This window comes from Lissotriton vulgaris, chromosome 5, assembly GCF_964263255.1.
Source record: "Lissotriton vulgaris chromosome 5, aLisVul1.2, whole genome shotgun sequence".
Lineage (NCBI taxonomy): Eukaryota > Metazoa > Chordata > Amphibia > Caudata > Salamandridae > Lissotriton > Lissotriton vulgaris.
In genome coordinates this window covers 242,012,805-242,034,948 of record NC_141693.1, presented here as the reverse complement: position 1 = coordinate 242,034,948, position 22,144 = coordinate 242,012,805, and the positions used below count along the sequence as shown (strand labels likewise).

Below are 22,144 nucleotides of genomic sequence, written 5' to 3'. Positions count from 1 at the left end.
TTCTGAAAAGTGTTGTTGGGTGGGTTGCATTGTATTCATATATATTTATTTGTCACAGCCAGAAATGGACTAGTGAGAAGTTTGCTCTCTCTAGACCAAAAAAAGTTGATGTTGAGAAACTTTCCGATTGGCACAGCAGATATGCTATAGAAATGCCCTCTGGGGACTTAGCTTTGGGTAATACCTTTGGCGTGCCCTGTGTCAAGCTTTCCTGCTTGCTATATCTGCAAAGCACAGGCTACATGTGATTCAAATTAGTGCATGTACAAGCACCTTCATATAGAATGTCTCTGCTGTACCAAACCGCATTTGCTGCAAGAACCAGTCACCTGTAAGTCTATTTGATAGACTTCTAGCCAGAGTTTCCTTGCCTTAGAATTATCCCCAGGTGCCAAACTGTATTCAGAGATTTTTTTGTTCAACTCTGCATGGCAATGTTGACGACGTCCGTGCCGGAAATAATGCTTGCAGTGCCTATATAAGTGTCACCCAGGCGCGCTGAGGTCAGTTCCTTTCGTTTTGCACCAGTCAGTGCAGATCCGAGAAGAGCTACCACTTAGTCACTTTTTCACTGATCTTTTTTGGATGTTTTGTCAAAGTCTTTTTTGAGGTCTTGCCTCCTGGTGTGGCAGAAATGTCAACTAAGGAGACCGGCTTCAAGCCCTATGGCGCCTGACGCCGACCGATGTTGGAGACGGAACCGCACCTTGTTTGCCTTTGGTACCTTGAACAAGACCATGACCCAAAGGCCAGTTCCGACTGCCGTGCCATGGATCCGAAGCATTGAGGGAGCAATTCCTCAAGCTCCTGGCTGCTCGATGTGAAATGCTTGAGGTCCTGGTGTAGGGGGAAGGTCCTGGGAGCGGTCGCAGAGTCCAAGGTAAACGTTAAATTCCAAGTCCTCGATTACAGCCGTCCTCCTTGGTAGACCCTGTGTTCAAGGGTACAATTGGAAATGCGATCAGAAATTATTTTGTAGGGAATGAGAGAACAGTAGAAAGTGCGGGGACACTTTGCGAGGCCTTTAAAGTGACGATCCGTGGGGAGTACATACGTGCACAAGCGGGTGTATTGAAAGACCTTAGGTGCAGAATAAATAAGATGGCAGCACAGATAACCGCTTTGGAGCGCAAATATGATAGACACCCCGCCCCTGAAATACTAGCCAACATCCGAGACCTTGTGACTGAGCACAACCAAACAGTAGATTAGGAATTGACTCATAGATCTAGGCAGTGCAAAGCGGGATATTTTAGCGAGGGAGGGAGGCCCAGTCGCTCTCTAGCACAGAGAATAACACTTCCTTAGGGTCAGGAAAACATTACTGAATTGTTAGATAGGGATGATGTTGTGCGTCATTCTATGTCCGAGATTAGTGGGATCCTGCGGGATTTCTACTTGGAACTCTATGGGGATAGGCCACTAATGCCCGAAGCCGAAATCTGCTCATATTTAGATGATATTGCATTAGTGTGGCTCTCAGATGGCCATAGAGAATATCTAATGCAGCCCTTTGACATAGAGGACGTAAAGGCAGCTATATGTCCCTCCCCAAGTGTAAATCAGCTGGCCTTGACGGGCTCCCAAGTGATTTTTATAAGGCATACATAGAGGAGCTAGCACCTAGATTATTAGACGTATATGCGTAGGCGTATAAAAAAGGAATATTACCTCCCACACTAAAAGACGCACTTATTGTCCCACTGCTCAAACCCGAAAAAGAAGCGAATGAATGTGAGTCTTACAGACCGTTATCCCTGATTCTTATAGATGCAAAAATGTTAGAGAAAATAATTGCAAATAGGCTGCAACCGCTAGTGCCTTAACAAATTCTCCCAGACCAGTCGGGGTTTGTGCCCAAGAGATCTATGGCGCATAACTTGCTGGCCTTCATTACCTGGAGCCAGATTTTCAGGCTGTGGCAGTACTGCTGGTTGCAGCTAAGGCCTTTGACTCCTTGCAATGGAGATATATGTTTACAGTGCTGCTAAGAATGGGCATGCCGCCATTCTTTCTCAAATGGATTAAAATACTGTTGCAAAGTCATCCTGTGCCCTGGGCACCCCCCAACTTTTTGCTGACTGGAACTGGTGGTAACTGACTCCGACTGACCCTGGGCTCTGTTTAACCAGGGCCAGTGCCAAGCCAAAAGGAACACATTAGAACACAGTTAAGGCACCCAACCTACACTAGGGTACACTTTAGTATGGTGGGGTACCCCTGTAGTTGGCATGACCTACCACCTAAGCCCCTAGTATGTAATAGGGCAGGGGATTGAAACTCCCTAGAAGTCTCTAGTATACTGGGGCATGGCAGTTTAGAAGCCAGCAGATTCTCTGCACCAGCATGTGTGCAGTGCTGAAGCCGGAGGTCAGTTTAAAAGCCTCACTGGTGGCCAGGACAGTTTTTTAAACCTTACATTGTGCCCAAACTAGACTTTGGGGGTGGGGGCCCTTAAAATTGTTAAACCTACCATGTTTTTGCATATTAGGGACCCCCAGGGTCACCCCTAGGTATCCCAGGGGTGGGGGTCAGTTATCTATAAGGAGTGCCCTTATAAAATGAGTTTTTAGAAGCCTGGGTAAAGTGAAATTTTACATTTCACTCCCCACATTGTCTTAAAGAGGTGCTCAAATTCGACTTTGATGCTAGAAGAATTGGGTAAGGGTGATCTGCAATATTTCTGCAGATTCAGAACCCCTAAAGTCTCCCCTAGTTGCACAGGGGGTGGGGGTCCGGTAGAAATTAGGGAAATACTTATAAAATATGGATTTATAAGCCCTAGTGCTACAAAAGTGGTGCAAGTCATTTTCCCCACTGCAAACCCCATGGCCCATAGGTTAACATGGTAGTAAGTGATTGATTAATAAATATTGATAGGAGAGGACTAGCCGGACCATTCAAAGACTTCCCAGAATGGTCGTATTAAATCCAACAATATTATATTGTTGAATTTCTCCTAAAGTGTACATACAATAAGTTATGAGACTTTCTTGTTTGTAAGTCCAAATTCAGCCTTTCAGTGGTCTGCCCTGATTGGTCAGAGTTAAGTGGATTAGCCAGGCTGCTGGGAGGGCAGTGATCTGTTCTATAGGAATGCTAGGCCAGGAGGTGGCGTCGTAAACTACGCTCTTCAAAGGCAAGAGGGGAGGCCTGGGTTTTAGTCCACTATGACAGTCGTGACCCAGAGTCAGGACTAGGCTTAAGAAAGGTATTTGCAGATGTTACTGGGATGGTCCATGGAAATGAGATATCCCAGGGGGTGTGTTTAGCCAGCTCTTATCTCCTTGCTGGAAAACCAGCCATTATGGATTTGGAAGGATGATGCACTCTGGGACAAACTAATGCCACACTCCACCGGGTGTGGTCATAACTAGGAGGAGTTGCCCTGCTCTCATTGGTCAGCAGTGACCTGGTGCTTGACCCAGAGAATTTTGAATAAGTATCTGAGAGGGGCAGAGCCCTCCAGATCTGCTGCTTGAAACAGAATGAAGCAAGAAGTGCCCTGCTGAAGATTGTGTTGTGTGCAAGGAACTCTAAGGCATGACCTATGAAGACTGCACCCTCTGAAACTACAGCCCTGTGGATTACCTTGCTGCCAAAAGACTCAATAGTGGAAACTCCCTGCAAGCTACAGGTTAACAGAGCTCACCTGAACAGCCCCACAAAGAATTCAAAGCCTGGAGTACCAGTGGATTTTTAAGGGTTTTGTTTAAGTGGATTGCGGAATTGAAGTTTCACACTTTCAAGGACCCTCTTGGAGATTCCAGAACCTTGGATTGTGTGTTGGATACTTTGGGACCTGCAAGCAGAACGCCAGGAAGGTGTTCTAACTGGACCCCGCTTCCTGAAGAAGGCGGCCCACTACAGTGGTGAGAATTCTTCAGAACAATTTATAAAGGTGTGTCCCTGACAGAGAAGACAAAAATTACTTAAAGGGGCGCAGTTGGTTTCTAAGCACTAGAAAGTGACTAATCTTTAAAAATTCATATATCGGGTTCCCTACAGTGGATTATTTTCGTTTTGGTGTCATTTAAAAGATAAAAATATTACCTATTTTTATAAATTGGTGTTGGATTTTTATTTTGTGTGGTGTCTTAATTATTTACTGAAATGGTGTTTTAAATGCTTTACATACCTGTCTTTGAAATTAAGCCTGTCTGCTCGCAGCCACGTTACCAAGGGTTGAGCAAAGGAATACTTTTCTAAGACCTATGCTGAGTCCTATCATGTGTTAGTGGCCTTATTGCCAGTGGCAGACCTACATTTGCCCCTACCAATAACCCAGTTTCCAACAAATACTGTATCTGAAAGCGACACGTTAGTGATAGATTCCTTACCTTAGAATATCCCCAGGCGTCAGACTGGATCTGGAATGTTTTGCTTAGCAGTACCCCTGCACGTCAGTAGGTGGCGTCCTGCGGCTCCACGTCCGTCACTGGCGTCTTCAGCAGCGAGATGATGTCACGGAGGGTACTTAGGCGCTGCCCATGCGCTCTGACGTCAGTTCTTTCTTTTTTCCACGCCAGACAGCGCAGATCCGGATTGAGCACGTACCGCAGTCACTTTTGTCTCCCGTTTTTCTCCTGGTGCACGTAGGGAAGCCCGGCTTTAAGTCTTGTGGGTCGTGCTGCCGTAACATGTCGGTGGCAAACCCCCACGATGTGTGCCTCTACTGCCTGGAGACCGACCATGATTCCCAGGACTGTCGAGACTGCCGAGCCATGGCCCCGTAGCCTTGTGAGAGCGGCGCAGGAAGTTGCTGGAGGTTTGGCATTCCTCTCACCGCCGCCCTGGGTCTCTGAGCCGTTCCCAAGACTGCTCGCGAGACCGGAGCCGTCGCTCCTCTGGCTCCAAGTGTTCGCCTTCGGATTCCGGTAAGCAACATCATAAAAAGAAGTCGAAGAAGCGTGTTCGCTCTCCAACGTCCCCCCCCTCGCTCTCCGGAGGTGGACAAGGGGGACAGGGGCTCCACCCCTGCGGTTACTCTGGAGCCGGGGTGTCCCATGGCTTACCCGCTATACCCGGGTCTGTCAGTGACTCCGGAACAGAAGCAAGAGTTTCTTGCTGCTATGGACTGCCTTTTTAGGCCCCGGGTTCCTGACCCCAGCCGTTTCCGATTCTGACGCCGTTCGTCCCTTCTCCGGCTCTGCTGACGCGACCAGCCCCCTCTACTCCAGAGGAGGACGACGATTGGGACGGGTCCGAGGACCCTCTTGCCCGGCAATGTGACTCAGAGCAAGATTGGGTGGACGACCTGGAGGACGCGGGTGAACTCGGTTTCTTCTGACCCGGGGTTTGCCTCGCCTACGCCTACTATGGAGGAGAGTGCTTCCTACACCGTGGTGCTCCGTAGGGCTGCGGAGGCTCTGCAGTGGGACCTGAAGTTCCAGTGGGCGTAGCCTCAGGGCAACCTGTCCGACCATGTTCAGATCTCGGAGAGCGCTGCACAGCAGTTGCAGTGGTGGCTCACGAATCGCGAGCGGGTCAGTGGCAGATCCATCTCCCTTCCCCAACCGCAGCACACAGTGGTGACGGATGCCTCCCTCCTGGGATGGGGAGGCCACTTGGGAGAGGCGGAGATCAGAGGCCTCTGGTCTGCGGCAGAGTCCCGGCTCAATATCAACCTTCTGGAGCTACGGGCGATCCGACTTGCACTGAAGGCATTTCTTCCCTCTGTCTAGGGAAGTGTAGCGCAGGTGTTCACGGACAACACCACCGCCATGTGGTATTGCAACAAACAGGGCGGTGTGGGGTCCTGGACCCTGTGTCAATAGGCATTACCTTGGTGGTTCAACACCTGGCAGATTCCCTGAACGCCAGGGCAGACTATCTCAGCCGCCGGTGCATGATGGATAACGAATGGCGTCTGAACTTGGACGTGGCGCAAGGTCTCTTTCAGCAGTGGGGAAAGCCTTGGTTAGGTCTATTCGCCACCGAAGAGAACGTGCAATGTCAGTTCTGCACGTTGGAATTTCCAAGGCGGCACTCGTTCAGAGACTCTTCTCATCGCGAGTGGAGTTGCGGTCTGTTGTACGCCTTTCCGCATATACCACTTCTGCCCAGAGTGCTGAAGAAGATCAGGCGCGACCGGGCCCGAGTCATTCTTGTGGCGCCGGACTGGGCTCGGAGAGTATGGTATCCAGAGCTACTCAGTATGAGCATCAATCCCCGATCCGTCTGCCTCTTCGGGAGGATCCTCTGTCGCAGCAGCAGGGGACAGTCGTCCACCGGAACCTGTCCAACCTCCACCTCCATGCGTGGAGATTGAGCAGCGACAGTTAACACCTTTCGATCTTCTTCCCGAGGTCTGTGATGTCATTCTAGCAGCCAGGCGTGCCTCCACCAAAACGGTGTACGCCTGCAGGTGGAACAAATTTGTGGCATGGTGCACAGCAAAGGCTGTGGATCCCCTTTCTGTCCCTCTTTCGGAGGTCCTTTTGTTCCTTCTATCTTTGGCCTAGCAGGACTCTGCTCTGGCCACTATCAAAGGTTATCTTACGGCCATCTCCGCCTTTCTGTGGCTTCCAGATCAGCCTTCTCTTCTTAAGTCCAACCATTTCCTTAAGGGCATTACGCATATTTTTCCACCCGTGCCCTTCATAATGCCTCAGTGGGACCTAAATCTTGTCTTGACTTTTCTGCTGTGTGCTCCCTTTGAGCCCCTTCATAACTGTCCCTTACATCTTCTTACTCTAAAGACTGCTTTCCTGGTAGCTATCACCTCTGCCAGAAGAGTGAGTGAGCTCCAGGCTCTTTCTTCCAAACCTCCTTTCCTTTCTGTTCATCCGGACAAGGTGGTTTTAAGGACCCGTGCTTCTTTCTTGCCTAAGGTTGTCACGCCCTTCCACATTGGGCAAACCATCACTTTGCCCACCTACTTTCCGCCTCCGCATCCTTCGAGGGAAGAGGAGAGGCTCCACCGTCTTGACCCAAAATGCGTTTGCATTCTATCTGCAGGGTACACAGCACTTCTGGGTGGATGATCAGCTCTTTGTTGGCTACGTGGGCGCCAAAAAAACTTGGGCGGTGCACAAACTGACCATCTCCCGGTGGCTCTTTCTGTGCATCAAAGCATGTTACTCCTTGGCCAAGAAGGACCCCCTGTGGGACTGCGTGCCTATTCGACCAGGGCTACTGCAGCCACTACTGCCTTGGGATGCGGGGTTCCCTTGCAGGACATTTGTCAGGCAGTTACGTAGGCCTCGCTGCACAAGTTTACCAAGCACTACCACCTTGACAGTCAGGAGTCTGGTCCGGAGAGACTGCTTTTTTGGCCGTTTTGTGCTCCGGGACTTTCTGGTGTAACCTCGTTCGCCGTCCCACCACTGGGGTTGGTATTGCTGGGGTATCTACTCTAAGGTAAGGAATCTGTCACTAACTTGTCTCTTTCAGATGCACAAGTTACTACTTGTGTAACGATATATCTGTAAGAGACATTAGTTAGTGATAGATTCTTTACTGCCCCACCCATCCTCCCTGTTCTGCGAACTAATTACTAGGGTTAAGGTAATCCCATTTTAGGGCCCTAGTTTTATGCGCCAATGGTCAGTATCTTGCATGGCTCTGCGTTTCTGGCGCAGAAAGTTGTGTACAGAACTGACGTCAGCACGCATGGGTGGTGCCTAGGTACCCTCTGTGATGTCATGTCGGTGCTGACGACTCCAGTGACGGACGTGGAGCCGCAGGACGCCACCTACTGACGTGCAGGGGTACTGCTAAGCAAAACTTCCCGGATCCAGTCTGACGCCTGGGGATATTCTAAGGTAAGGAATCTATCACTAACTAATGTCTCTTACAGATATAGCGTTACACAAGTAGTAACTTGTGCATACTGAGCGAGCGGCTCGTGTGCGAGTCAACAGGTGGATATTGGATACCTTTCCAATTAAGAGAGGCACAAGACAGGGTTGCCCCCTATCCCCGATGCAATTCTCTATTGCGCTGAAGCCCTTAGCTTGTAAACTCCGCCAAAAGCACACAAATGCTGCGCTGCAATTCAGGCAGAGGCCACTAGTGGTCTCATTATACGCGGATGATATTATGCCATATGTGCGAGAGCCCGCTACGCATCTCCCGGGTCTGTTAAGAGAGTATGTGGTATTTGAGAGATACTCTGGCCTGGGGATTAACTGGGCAAAATCTACTGTCTTCCCGCTGACTGATGGGACACGAGAGGTGGTGATCAATTTTCCACTGTCATGGTCTACTGACCCAGTAACATTTTGAGGGGTATGGTTTCACAGAGAGCCGGAACTGATACGTTCCATGAACTATGGACGGGCTATCACACAAATCACGGAGCAAATTGCTAGATGGACTAGGCTACCCCTTTCACTGGCAGACCGAATTGCGGTGGTGAAAATGACAATATTTCCCAAACTCCTTTATTTGTAAATATCCCTCTGAGGCTTAACATGGCACTATTTAATCCCCTCCAGATGGATATATTGTCTCTGGTTTGGGCTGGTAAGCGGCCAAGATGTAGCTGGGGCATGCTAACGCAACCTTTTGACCATGGAGGTTTGACACGCCTGATCTGCGGTTATACTATTTATGTGCCCTAGCGCAGTTTGCGCATTACTGGTACTTCCCACACAGATACTTGCCGCATGTTGCGATCGAGGCGGACACTGTGCACCCGGCCCCACTTGTAGCAGAGGAACTGTCAGGAGGGGGGAGGCCTGAGTAGTGAAAAAAACTTGGTTAAATGCACTGCTTGGGCATGGAAGACTCTAGCCAAGCGGGCTCGCCTGGACTATCTTTACTCCCCGGCACTGTCGATCGCCGCACATCCAGGTATCTCTGCGACTAAGGAGCAGGCGGATGTGAAGGCTCTGCAGGCTGCTGCGGTCAAGCATTTGGGAGATCTGTATAAGGAAGGGATATTCAAATCGCTTGAAGAGATACTAGCAGGGAAGGACTATAACGCAATGCTTGGCTTCACATACATCAGGGTGCCGCAGACCATTAGGTCTATATTTCCCGACTATCCTGCAGAGCCAAAAGCATTGAAGGCACTGCATGTCGTGCTGGGGGGAGAGGAAAGTAGAGATCTGATTACAAGGTTATATAATGCTTCTTTGAAAGAGAAAGAACTGCTTGAACCTCCTTTGCTCAAAAAATGGAACGATGTGCTTGAGACCCAAATGTCATTAGAACAGTGGACGTTTTGCTGTGAATTGATGGGTAGATTACCGGCAAATTGCAATCTCCGCATTATTCATTTCAAATGCTTGCACCAACTATATTATACGCCAGTCAATTGCAGAAATTTGGATTAAGGGAACGTGGAAAGAGCAAGGTGTGTAAGATGTGGACATGATGATGTGGACTTTCTGCATTTGGCATAGGGATGTGCTAAAATATATGCGTTGTGGTGGAGAGTTGCAGAAGTGCTCACAGAGGTTGTTCTTGAGCGAGTTGCTTGTACTCCTGAATTGTGTTTGCTGGGCATGGTGAAGAAGCTCAAGACAAGTAATAGACTAATTGTCGCAATTTCAACCCTGTTCTCCAACCATGCAATTGCACAATGCTGAGGAGCGTGAGCCAGACCAACTATTCAGAAATGGGTCAGTGATTTAGTGTATTGTAAAGAGCAGAGGGGCGTTTATGCAGAGGAGCTGCCTGAGGCCTCTTGGCCTGAAGACCTCTGGGCGCCACTCTCCATGTATCTGCTTGGGAACCGAGGCCTTCAAAAAACGTAAGGAATAACTGTTTGTGGCAGAAAGACTGATTGTTTGTAGATACTGCCCATGACTATTGCCAAAGATGTGTTGTGTAAGATGTAAACATGTCCAACAGATAGTAATCGCTGAATGAGGAAGTGGTAAGGGAGGAAGGGGTGGGCAATGTTTGGTTTTTGTATTTTGAAAAATGCTTGCCTAGTATATTGACAATGTATGATAGCTGGGACATTTTTCTAGTACTCTGTAACCTGTGAATTGCAAGCTGAAAACAAAAATTCCAAGTCGTCAAGCCATCCGGGTAAGTTTTGGTCCCACAAAAAGAAGTTGAAGCTTGATTCGACTTTGCCTCATCTGTTGGCCGACGAGATGATTAAGCGTTTCCAGGACCCGGAACAATCCGCGCTCAACTTCGGGTCCCAGGGTTCTACAGATGGAACCGGATTTGCGCTGGTTGTGCAATGTCGACCTTTCTCAGCATAGGTCCCGAGGCAGTCTCTCCCGGTGCCATCCCCATTTACATCCCCAACTGCGACATGGAGCCGCAGGGGTGTCGTGCAACTCCGGCGCCGACTGAAGCCATGCCTTCCAGGCTGGATCCTGAACCCTATTCTTATGGGCTAGAACTTGGGAAGAAAAGGTGAGGTTGCTGGACCATCACGAATACCAGCCTTATGAATCCTTGGAGTGATGTGAGGATCTGGGTGAAGCCAGTAGACTGGACACTTCTCCAGATACTTTCAAGCTTTTTCCCCCCTACCGTGGCTATGGAGCAAGGAGCTTCATTTGCTATGGTGGTGCGAAGGACGACAGGTCCTAGACCTTAGTTTGCACTCGGTGGCAAGCAAATGCAAAAGCCCAGGCAAACCTGGAAGGTCCCCTTCCAAACTGCTTGTCACATTCAACGAAGCACTTACTGATGTCCTGCTTGAGACCTGGTCCAAGCCCAACACAGGGGCACCTGGGAACAGGACAAATGCCTGCTGCCACTGCTCTGCTCCAGAGGACCCCAAATTCCTCACAGAACAACCTACCCCGAAGATCTTGGTGGGCCAAGCCTCCACTTCACATGTAAATCCTGGCACTTTCCCAACTTCTCCGCCGGATCGGGAATCCAAGAGGCTGGACAATTTAGGCAAGAAAATGTCTTCTTCCACCAGCCTGGCATTACGGTCGGTGAACACTGCATGCCTTCTGGACCGCTATTCCCATTCCCTGTGGGATATAGTTGCGCATATACTGCCAACGGTCACGGAGGAGACCCAGGCCGGGTCTCCTAGTTTGTTGTTGATGGGAGGGATGCAGCTTAGTTTTCCATTAGATGTGGACTAGACATCACCAACTCACTAGGCAGAGCGGTCTTGTTTACAGTAGCTCTGCGATGCCATGTCTAATTAAGGACTACTGTTTTTTGGGGGGATGCCCAGACATCACTCATAAACATGTCCTTTGATGGTTCCTGTCTCTTCGGAGACAAGACTGAACCTCTGCTCAATTGTCCAATCAGGCTCTGTACCATCAAGACAGCTTTCCTGGTGGCAATAACATATGTCCAAAAGTTCCGTGAGCTTCAGACTTTGTCATCCAAGCCTCCTTATCTTAACATCTACCCAGACAAACTATTGGTTCGTATGAGTGCTTCCTTTTCTCCAAAAGTGGTCAATCCATTTCACGTAGGCCAATCCATCACTCTGCCAACTTTTTACGCTCCTTCTCATCCCACCAAAGAAGAGGAGCGACTTCACCATCTGGACCCAAAAAGGGGATTGTCGTTCTACCTTAACTGCACACAAGAGTTCTGGGTGGATGACCAACTTTTTGTGGGGTATATCTGATTGAAGAAGGACAGGATGTACAGAAGAGGACCATCTCGTGATGGACTGTACTCTGTATCAAGATCTGCTCCTCATTGGCTGAAAAGCAACCCTTTTAGAGTTTACGTTCTCCTTCCACTGGAGCTACAGCTGCAAGCACTACATTAGCTTGCGGAGTTCTAGTCCTGGACATCTGCCAGGCAGCAACGTGGACTTCACTACACGTTTATCAAACACTATTGTATTTACAGTCGGGTCTGTTCGGTTCTACAGGACTTACTTATGTGAAATTGGTCCTCAGAACCACCTCCGGGGAGATGTTGCTTGGGTACCTATTCTAAGGTAGGGAATCTGCAGCTTAAAGTCTCTTTCAGATGAACAAGTTACTTACCTTCTTGAACGCCTTATCTGGTCTAACTGCAGATACGTAACCGAACTACCCATCTTTCCGGCTCTGCGAACAAATTTCTAAGAACAGGGCTTTTCCCTTTCAAGGCCCTAGTTTTCCACACTAGTGGTCTGTATATTTAGTGACTCCACACTTCTGGTGTGGAACGTTTCAAAAAGTTACTGACAGTGTGTTTGGGTGGCACCTACACAGGCACTGCATACGTCATTTCCAGCACTGACAACGCCAACAATGCCACATGGAGCTGAGCGACTATGCCTACCAGGGGGCAGGGGTACTACTCATGAAAGAATTTCCAAATCCAGTTTGACACCTAGGGATAATTCTGACTCTGCGACTAGATAATTTACCTATTAAGGCGTTACCGAAGATAAGTAACTAGTTCTACATCACAACATGAATTGTCTATTGGTACTTAAATAATATGCATTTGTTCTCATTGCTCCGTATTTTATGGACTTGGGAGGTGTAGTTGACCCCAAGATCCGCGAGGAATTCTTAGATGAATATAAGCAATGGTAATCTATTTGAAAAAGCTTATAGTAAGGCCGGAGACTCCAGAGGTTATTTTTCAGAGAAAAGGGTTTAGCGTAGGAACCCCAGTGTCTTTATCTTCCATTTCCTTATACATTGTTGTGAACTGACATTTGACCCTTCCGGTTTTATTTTGAGATTGTTTTCGATTATATTCTCTGTTTTGAGAGCCTTATAAAACAAAATTATTTGTTTGTGTCTTCAATAATGAAAACAGTAAAATTATTTGATTTAAAGAATGTAATAGCTACATGATGAACATTGAACAGATAATCCTCTTAGTGCGGCAATTGTGTACTTCATTTCTTCAGTGGATTTATAGATGCTCATCCTTTGCGGTGTTTCTTTTTATGGGTCAAACTTTGTTTTAAATATCAGCTTCTTACAAATGTCTGTTATTTCTCATTCGCAAGAGGCAAACTCTTGTCTCCATAAACTAACATATTGTGCAGATACAATGCAGAATATTTTTTCATTAGCTTCCCGTTCACCTGTTATTTTGTGTTCTAATATTCACAAATCAGTAGTTTGAGAGAGAGTTCATAGCAGTAGTTTCGGAGAGTGCATAGCAGATGAAGATATCCCTTCATTTACCAGATACTAGTGTCAACGCCTCAATATCTGTATTATATATTTCTTTTTTTATTTATTGAAGGCTCTAATGGTTGTGCGTAATAGACACCCCCCCCCCCCCTCCCCCGCCTTCTGAGAGACGGAGCGCTTTAAGAAGTTTTGGTGGAACAGAAGAAGCCACAAAGAGAATAAGATGAAGAGAAATCACATGCTCCTTGGAGGTAGCCAAAAGTGGTTATTGTGGTATAAAAGACAGGTGCAGGAACGAGACAGTGACTTTTTTCTAACATTGAGACGACTGGTGTTTACGACTGGAACATAATACATTCTTTGGGGGTTCTGTGGCAAGTGTCTTCTTAGGGTTATATGGATCCTAGAAATGACAAAACGTAACTAGGAACCTGACCGAATTATCTTATGGTGTTCTTGTACCCTGGTGTTTGAAGGGGTTATTCCAGTTTTTTATTGAAAAGTGAGTTGTAGAAGTCCATTCATTTTGTGTTGGTAGATCATTGCAGATCTTGAGGGTGTTACCTAAGAAAGCTAGAGTTTCTCGCCTATGTACTGTGTTTGAAGATGAGACCCTTCGGCACTCCATCTTATGCTGTTTGCAATTCAGCCCCATCTTTTGCCCTAGTAGATTTTTATAACCTCCGTTGGCCTCCATTATGAATTTATTTGACATTTGTTCTGGCTTCTTTTCAGCCCATTACTCTCCAGACTCAAGGGGCGCATTGCCTTTTCAGACTCTAGGACGTGTGATTTTATCGTCCACATTAACTCGCAGGACCCAGGTCGGTGAAAACCTGCCCTTAGCCCCTGCACAATAAATCTTTTTAATATATTGAACCGCTTTTTGTTTTACCAAAGTTTTTTGAGACTCTTCAGGGTAGAAGAAAATCTGAAGTCTCTTGTATTTTAACTTCTCTTTTGTTGCCTTTGTGTCTCTATTATCAAGTACTTATGTTTGAGTTTATTTGCGCTGAAGACCAAGGTTACCACAATTCTTTTGGAAACTTTTTTCACCATTTCTTTGATAGTTTCAACATTGAGGGTTGTTTTTGACCTCTATTCTCTCTCCCTTCCTTGGTTTCTATCTTGTAATCCCGTAGTTTGTGACATCTGTTTGAGGTGTCTCAACCAGCCATCATGATATGTTTGTTGCGGGTTCTTACACTCTGCTCCAGAATGGAAGCCGTGGACTCTAATCTGTTTAGGGTGAACCATGTTCTGTAATCCCCCCCCCCCCCGTTTAATTAGGCTTCTATTGGAATTCATGAACGCTTTAAAACATTCACCCCGTGTTGCAGGTCAGACACCGAACCACTGAGCTTATGTAGTGTACTATTTTTGTGCTACAAAGATGTCCATTATTATTTACTTTATCTTTTTGCATTGTAGTGCCTTGAATACACGCTCCTTTTTCCCCGTAATGGGTCAAATTTTTTGTAACGAGTGCTCTTGTTTTCTGAAACAGATGTGTGGTTGTCTTGTGTCAAAGGTGACTTTGAGCTTTAATGCCTCCGCTATCTTTTTGTTCTTGGCCCTGCCAGATTCACTCTTCCTTTCAGCTACTTCTTTCCCCCATTCATGTATTTTTGAGACTCAGCTTTGAGAGTTTCTTTTTAGCGCGGCTGGGCCCCAGGACTGTTTCTTCCACAGTGGTTCTTGGCTTCCAGCTGCTGATAGTGTGACTTCCTCTTGCTACTCCTGGAAATGTGGGTATTTAAACTGAAAGAAACAATATGACTCTTCTACAGCTGCACTGTCTGTCATATGAGCAAAAAATCAATTGAAAAATGCTTAGTACTGCCAGCAGTACCTTTGGGTTAAAGAACCACGTTACCTGGGCTTTGTTTGTTATCCACTACAACTCCCTGCGCATGCTGCGATCGCGCAGTAATGCACTAAGGGCCCGATGTAGGTAGCCAAATACAGATCGGTAACGGCCGAAATTACCGAATTTCGGACGTTACCGACCGGTATTGGGCTTTCCAGATGTAGGTTGCATTTTTTAAGGATTTGATATTTTACTGAATCGGTAATTTAAGGAATCTGTAAAATACCGAATTCTTAAATACCGATTCTGTAAATTCCCGAATGCTGATATGTAGGGAGCCCTCAAATGAGTGATTTTCCCATCTTAGGATTCGTTATTTACCACCAACTACAAGTTGGTGGTAAATAATGAAAAGCTCTGAAAAAGCATTTTTTTTGCTTTTCCAACAGTGACATGTTGCAGACATACATGCCATGTTGCAGACATACATGCCCTTAGGGGCATCGGTAAATACCGAATCGGTAAATACAGACATGTTGCAGACATACATGCCCTTAGGGCATGTATGTCTGCAACATGTGCACCCATACACAATTGAGGGGTGCAACAGGGTGTCAAAGTGACACTCTGCCACCCTTCAATGTTTCCCAATTTTACCGAATCGGTATTTACCGATTCGGTAATTGACATTCATTCCTATGGGCCTCCAATGAATGGCAATTACCGAATCGGTAAATACCGATTCGGTAATTAATTTTTTACCTACATCCCAATTGCCTGTTCTTACATACCGAATTGGTATGATTCGGTATTTAAGAATCGGTAATCTGGGATTACCTACATCGGGCCCTAAGGGCCCGATGTAGGTAGCCAAATACCGGTCGGTAACGGCCGAAATTACCGAATTTCGGCCGTTACCGACCGGTATTGGGCTTTCCAGATGTAGGTGGCATTTTTTAAGGATTCTGTATTTTTACCGAATCGGTAATTTGAGGATTCGGTAAAATACCGAATTCCATACCGAATCGGTAAAATACTGAATCCAGGATGTAGTAAGCACTCAAGTTAGTGCATTCCTCAGTTAAGGATTCGTTATTTACCACCAACTAGAAGTTGGTGGTAAATAATGAAAACCCTTGAAAAAGCATTTTTTTTTTGCTTTTCCAACAGTGCCATGTTTCAGACATACATGCCCTTAGGGCATGTATGTCTGCAACATGTGCACCCATACACAATTGAGGGGTGCAACAGGGTGTCAAAGTGACACCTTGCCACCCTTCAATGTTTCCCCCAATTACCGAATCGGTATTTACCGATTCAGTAATTGACATTCATTCCTATGGGCCTCCAGGCCCATAGGAATGAATGGCAATTACCGAATCGGTAAATACCGATTCGGTAATTACCGAAACTTACCGATTCGGTAATTTAAAAATAGAAATTACCTACATCCCATTTACCTACTCTTAAATACCGAATCAGTATGATTCGGTATTTAAGAGTAGGTAAATCGAGATTACCTACATCGGGCCCTAAGTGTGCAAGCGGAATTCAATCTCGAGAGAAGAGACCCAGGGCAAGCCTATTGGGAAGGGAGGGTCCGCAACTCTGGACCTGGGACCGCACCCTTCAGAGGTCCGAGGCTCCTGCAGGAGCCTTTGAATATCTCCATCTAACCCGGCAAGCACCCCACAGCCCTGCTATGCACCTACAGCCCTTCAAGAAGGGTCTTGGCCTCACCAATTGCAACTCCTTATAAATCAATAACCTCGATAGTAGAGCTATATTAAAGGAGATTAATTCGAGTTTTGCAACCGAAGTCCAACAATTAATCTCCTAAGCACTGCAAGAGGGCCGTAAAGTGACCTGGGGTTCTTCCATCAACTATAAAATATGAGTAGAAAACGACTAGCTTTAAATTGTTAAATCAGTGGCGGATCTCCTGGTGCCACGTATACAACTAAGTGATTTATTCAAATTATGAGACAGACTACTTGACCTTATGACAGTCCGAGAATCCCTACCCTCTTCCGGAATGCACTAAACTTGGACCACATAATTGAAGAGCTCCAAGCTAAAAGTTCTTCATGGCCTAAAACAATTTATTAAAATTAATTCACTTTGCCATGTACATCATTTCCTGGATAGCTACACTTCAAGACACTGAAGAGTTCCAATTTGTAGAAGTACAACGAAGCACCAGCATACATCAACAAAACTTGCATGACCTTCCACCAACCGACCAGACACCTACGACCCTCCTCCCTCTTTCTTGCAGACACCCTCCGGATCAGAATCCGATGCGGACGCTCCCTGGCCTGGCGGCCAAAGCTTGGAACGACCTTCCTCTGCACCTCGGGACCGCCACACTGCTCCAGCAATTTAGGAAAGGACTTGAGACGTGACTGTTCGATTGAACAGATTATCATGAAGCAGCTAGCAACTCCAGCGCCTTGATGGGGTGATTCGCTGCGCTTTACAAATCCCTTGGTTGATTGACATACTCGGTCTTCAGTGAACGTCCCGCTGAGCGCAGATCTCCTCTCACGGATGCTCTTGGATATTTCATTGTTGCTGAGATTGCCTTATACGTTCCACCCCTTCACGTATGTTCCAGGACTACTTACACAATGTTAATCATACCATCTTCTCAGTTTACAGGAAGAGCTAAAACCGGAAATCAAATCACCTCGACGATTAGCTGCAACATAACCCCCGCCGCCCCCACAGGCAGTCTCTCGAGTACTTCCCACATCCATGTGAATCTTTACAGATGCCTTTTGTATGCTTACTCACACTCCTCAAATATTTATTATTCAATTACTCAGGAAATGCAGTCAGGGCAGCTTGTTGAAGTTTGAATTCCTGCAGGGCCAGCTCAATCTTTCATCCTTCGGAGCTCGATGGATTTAATGATTAATTTGGGCAATGATAACTAACGTCTGTTTTTTAAACCAAGTCGAAAAACGACAGAAGTATTGCATGCAGCGTGATTATAAAATTAAACCTTCTTGATTTATTTCATGCTCACGCTTCATTTGTATGTATTTTCTTGATGTTGAAATCTATCATCCCCTTATCATCTGTGGCGTGTTTTGTCTTTAGTCGGTTGCCTAAGCGTGAGGCTTGTATGGTTAAATAAAGGGGGCAGAGCGCCACGAAGAAGAGTTCCTACGGACTTTAGATTTTAGACCCTTCTTGCACTGTCTTCCGCCATGCCCACCAGGTGGCAGTCTTGTTCTCTATCTGGTAATCATAAAATGTATGTGGCCCGAGAATACTGAAATTCCCACGGTAGGTAATTGATTTTCTTTACAGTGGTTACTCGTTTTTTCCATTTAGAACATTTTAATTTTTAAATATATATAGCAATGTCACAAATATTAGTGTAAATCGAGAAATCGTGCCAATGAAATATGTTGCATTTCTAGGAATTCAGCGGATGGTACTATCTACTGGGTGAAGACTTGGGCCGAACGAAGCATCTGAAAGTAGCAACACGCCGCCTCAGGCATGCCCGAGGTAAGGGGGGGGGGGGAGGGGGGGGGGGCAGCTCTCAGACCTGCCTGTTCGTGATGAGTTTGAGTGGATTTTATCCAGACCGGAAAGCATGGGGCTGTGTGAGGAGGGGGCAGGGAGACATTAATACTTCTCACGACCGCACCCACACTCTGATTTGCCGTCACATGATCTCAAACTAGGCCCTAGACAGTGCTGTACTTAAACTGAAACGAGGAACACACCTCTGAAACGGCTGCACTGGCTGTCATATGAGCAAAGCATTCATTTAAAAATACCCTATCTGTAAGCAGTACCTTTGGGCTAAATAACCATAGTACATGTGCTCTGGGATCTCGTAACCCAGTCCTCCAATGGGGCATTATTGAAGGGCATTCGCTTGTAACTAAGTAATTTGCTCTTTTACGTGAGTGCCTACACAAATTATGATGACGCAGTTATTCTTTATTTCGATGGTTAAAAGCCATCATAAAAATACATAATACAAATCCACAATTGACATATTACATAGTATTTCTGAACTGTACAATATTAAGAAGTTAAAATTATTTCATATAAGTCACAGATAAAAACATTTGATTCATTTCATCCTACATCAACCCCTAGTGTTTCGTAATTTGACAGCAATTTTTAAAAAGCTCATAATAGAACACAGAGTACGCATGTCAGTTGCTTTTTGCAAGAATAATAAAGCAGATTTAGCATGAACGATTTTAGACTCTTAAAATATCCTCAAGGAACCATTGGCGCGGGGTTCTGTAAAAGGGACATAATAATACAAAATGAGGGGTGTCCTGCGGAGACCTATTGTCGCAGCCGCAGGCACCCTTCTGCTCAATTGTTAAAGTAAAACCAGACGGATAAGCTAAAATATTAGATAACAAATTGAGCCTAAAACGACACATTAAAAACCTCTGTTGGCTGTGCATTAAAAAAAGGTATGGCTCCATACCCATTTCATTACTCACAAGAGAATGCGCTACTACAGATGTTTTAATGGAATCAAGTTGTTTCCTACTACAATCAAATTTGTCAAGTAGCTGTTTGTGAATACGATGTTTACAAGAGATGTCGACAATTGCCGGGTCAGTAAATAAAATTTGCTGGTCTATACACTCTAAAGTTTCTTTGATGTATTTAAGCCATGGGATTTGTAAACACTTGTCTCTCAGGAGGCAATCTTTGATTATTTGTCTCGTAAGTTCGGCATTTGGATTTAGCCAGATTCGGAGCCAGGTCAGGATTGGTCTCACTTTAATAAGGTCAGAAATATACGGGGTGCCAAGCTCCTTATGTGTGATTGCTGCTGGGATGCTCTGTGGTAACTTCAGCAGTTTCTTTAGGAATTTATCTTCCTCCACTTGTATCTGGTGCGCTTCCCTAAAGCCCCACACCTCTGCCCCGTACATGGCCTTGGTGGTACTGACCGCTCTGTACAACGTCATTACCTGCTCAGGAGACCAACAACCCAACCTGCGTGTGAAATTTAAAATGGCACCATTTGCTTGAACAAGTTTCCTGCACCTTTCCTCCATCAGTGGGGCGAACCCAATATTTACATCAAACAAGAGACCCAAATATGAAAAAGTGTTTACAGTGTCTAGGGTGTGCATTCCTATTTTTAACACTAATCTCTTGGACGGTTTCTTCCCTGCCACCATGACAAATGACTTGGCCAGGTTTACCGAGAGATCTAAATCCTCCATGAACCTGACAAAGCCACTGATTAGCTGCTGCAGACTCACTGCTGTTCGTGCGAGCAGGACCGCGTCATCCGTGTACAAGAGTACCGGTATATGATGCGATCCAGCCCTCGGGCAATCAGTCCCCACTGATGTCAGTGAGCTCTCCAGGTCATTTATGTAAAGGGAGAATAGGAAGGGGGCCAGGATACACCCTTGCCTCACCCCGGCAGAGCACGGGAAGGGATCGGTACTCACCCCTCCCGCGCTATAGCGGACTTTGGCAGTGGTGTTCCAATGAAGTTCCTTTAACCCCTTCGAAGCTAATGACGAGCTGGGCTCGTCATGGCGCTTACCTGCCGTGCGCGGATGACAAGGCCAGCTCGTCATGATTAATGATCATTTTGGTTTTTCAGCGCAGGACGGGAAAACGCCTAGCAGCCATGTGGTTAAGATGTTAATTAAGTCCGGGTCAATTCCCAATCTAAACATAAGTGCCCAGAGTTTAGTTCTGTTCACATTATCGAATGCAGCTGCCAGGTCCATAAATCCCATGTATAATGTTCCTTTCTCCGATTTGGTGTATTTAGCAGCTAAAAGATATAGATTGAGGCATTGGTCACTAGTTGACTTGCCTACTCTAAACCCAAACTGGGTGTCTGCTATGGTGTTATGTACTTCCGTCCACTCCATGAGGCGATTTAAAATTGCTCTGCCTAATAATTTAGCTGAAACTTCAATCAGTGAGATTGGTCTGTAGCATTGAGGGTTATCCCTACTGCCTTTTTAGGTCTCGTAGCGATACAGTGCGTAAGCACTGTACTCGCTGAGATCTATTGTTACGGACACTGCTTCCCAGGAGACAGTACCGGCGGCGCGCTTCTCTCAAAATGCGATCGGCGCAGGCCACGCGCTCGCCGTGTCTGTCTCCTGGGAAGCGCATACATACACAGGCACACACACCCCCCCCTGCACGCATGCGCACACACATACACAAGCACACACACACGCACAGAGAGACATCCCCCCCCTCCCCTCCCCCTCCCACACACAGACACACGCACAGATACAGGCACCAACCCCTCCCTCCCTTCCCGCTCCCCGTCACTCCGGACTTGTGCAGCCCCATGCCTCCCCCCGAGCCCAGCTCCAGGACCTTGCCGATTGTCCCTACTGCCGTCCCGGCCCCCACACTCACCCCTGTGCCCTCGGCGGACCCTAGGCTGCTTCGCCCGGACACGGGTGAAAGGAACGAGTCAAGCTCCGACTCAGACTCACCACGCCTGCGCACACTGACGGCTCCCGCAGGATGGCATGAGCTAAAGAAGGGACTGCGGAAGTATAACAGGTCAGGCAGGGGACGTTCACTACGGGCAGAATTGCCAGATTCCACAGAAAAACCTCCAAATTTACAGTTCGTAATCTGGGCATGCTGATGGACTGAACGGAAGTAGCAACACTACCCGATCACAGCATCGTTCAGCTTCTCTCAATGGTTCTACATTCTAATTCGAATATTCACTGTTGGTGCTTTTTGAAAATCCAGCTGAACAGTCGCCGACAAGTTTTTACTAGCAGAGTAAGGGCGAAGTTGAAACGCTGCATTGGTAATCTGTTTTTGAAGCCAACCTTTTAAGATATTTCTTGGTTATTTGTGTGTCGGTGTTTAATGGAAACAGACTTTCTCATAGAGAAGGTATTATTTACTTCCTAAGGGCGCGTCTTTTTCCTCTCCTTTTAATTCCTGCTGGAAGCGGATTGTGTCCCAGTGGCACAGTCGCGCCATCGAGAAAACAAAGCCATCTACAACATGTAGAAAGGTGGGAGTGTGCTTTGGCTCTACCATAACTTAATATTTCTGTCTCATGAAGCATACTACTCGGTCTCCAGAAGAAAGTCCGAGCCGCTCCAGCATTGTTTATATTTTGATTTCCCTCTACGATGATGCAGGATTGTTCAGAGTTCTTTGTGCTTTAACATCTTTAAAATGTAAACCGTGTTGGCTGAGCTCTGGCTGCTCGGGCTCTCGCCCCTTTAAATTGCATTTTGCCAGCGTAGCCCACGTTAAATCAGATAACAAAAGCAGAACTTGTATTTTAATGTAGCTAATAGAAGTCACAAAAAATGGGCTGCAGGCCTGCCACCTT

At 46.6% G+C, this 22,144-nt stretch overlaps 1 protein-coding gene across 1 annotated transcript in view; it reads left to right on the top strand.

The window, feature by feature from the left end:
- The window catches only part of RGS3 (regulator of G protein signaling 3), a 688,935-nt gene that overhangs the window by 74,361 nt on the left and 592,430 nt on the right, over nucleotides 1–22,144 (top strand). Inside the window, exon 7 of the mRNA XM_086921262.1 lies at nucleotides 18,228–18,318. Within this exon, the coding sequence (XP_086777388.1) occupies nucleotides 18,228–18,318 (91 nt within the window). The remainder of the gene's footprint in view (nucleotides 1–18,227; nucleotides 18,319–22,144) is intronic.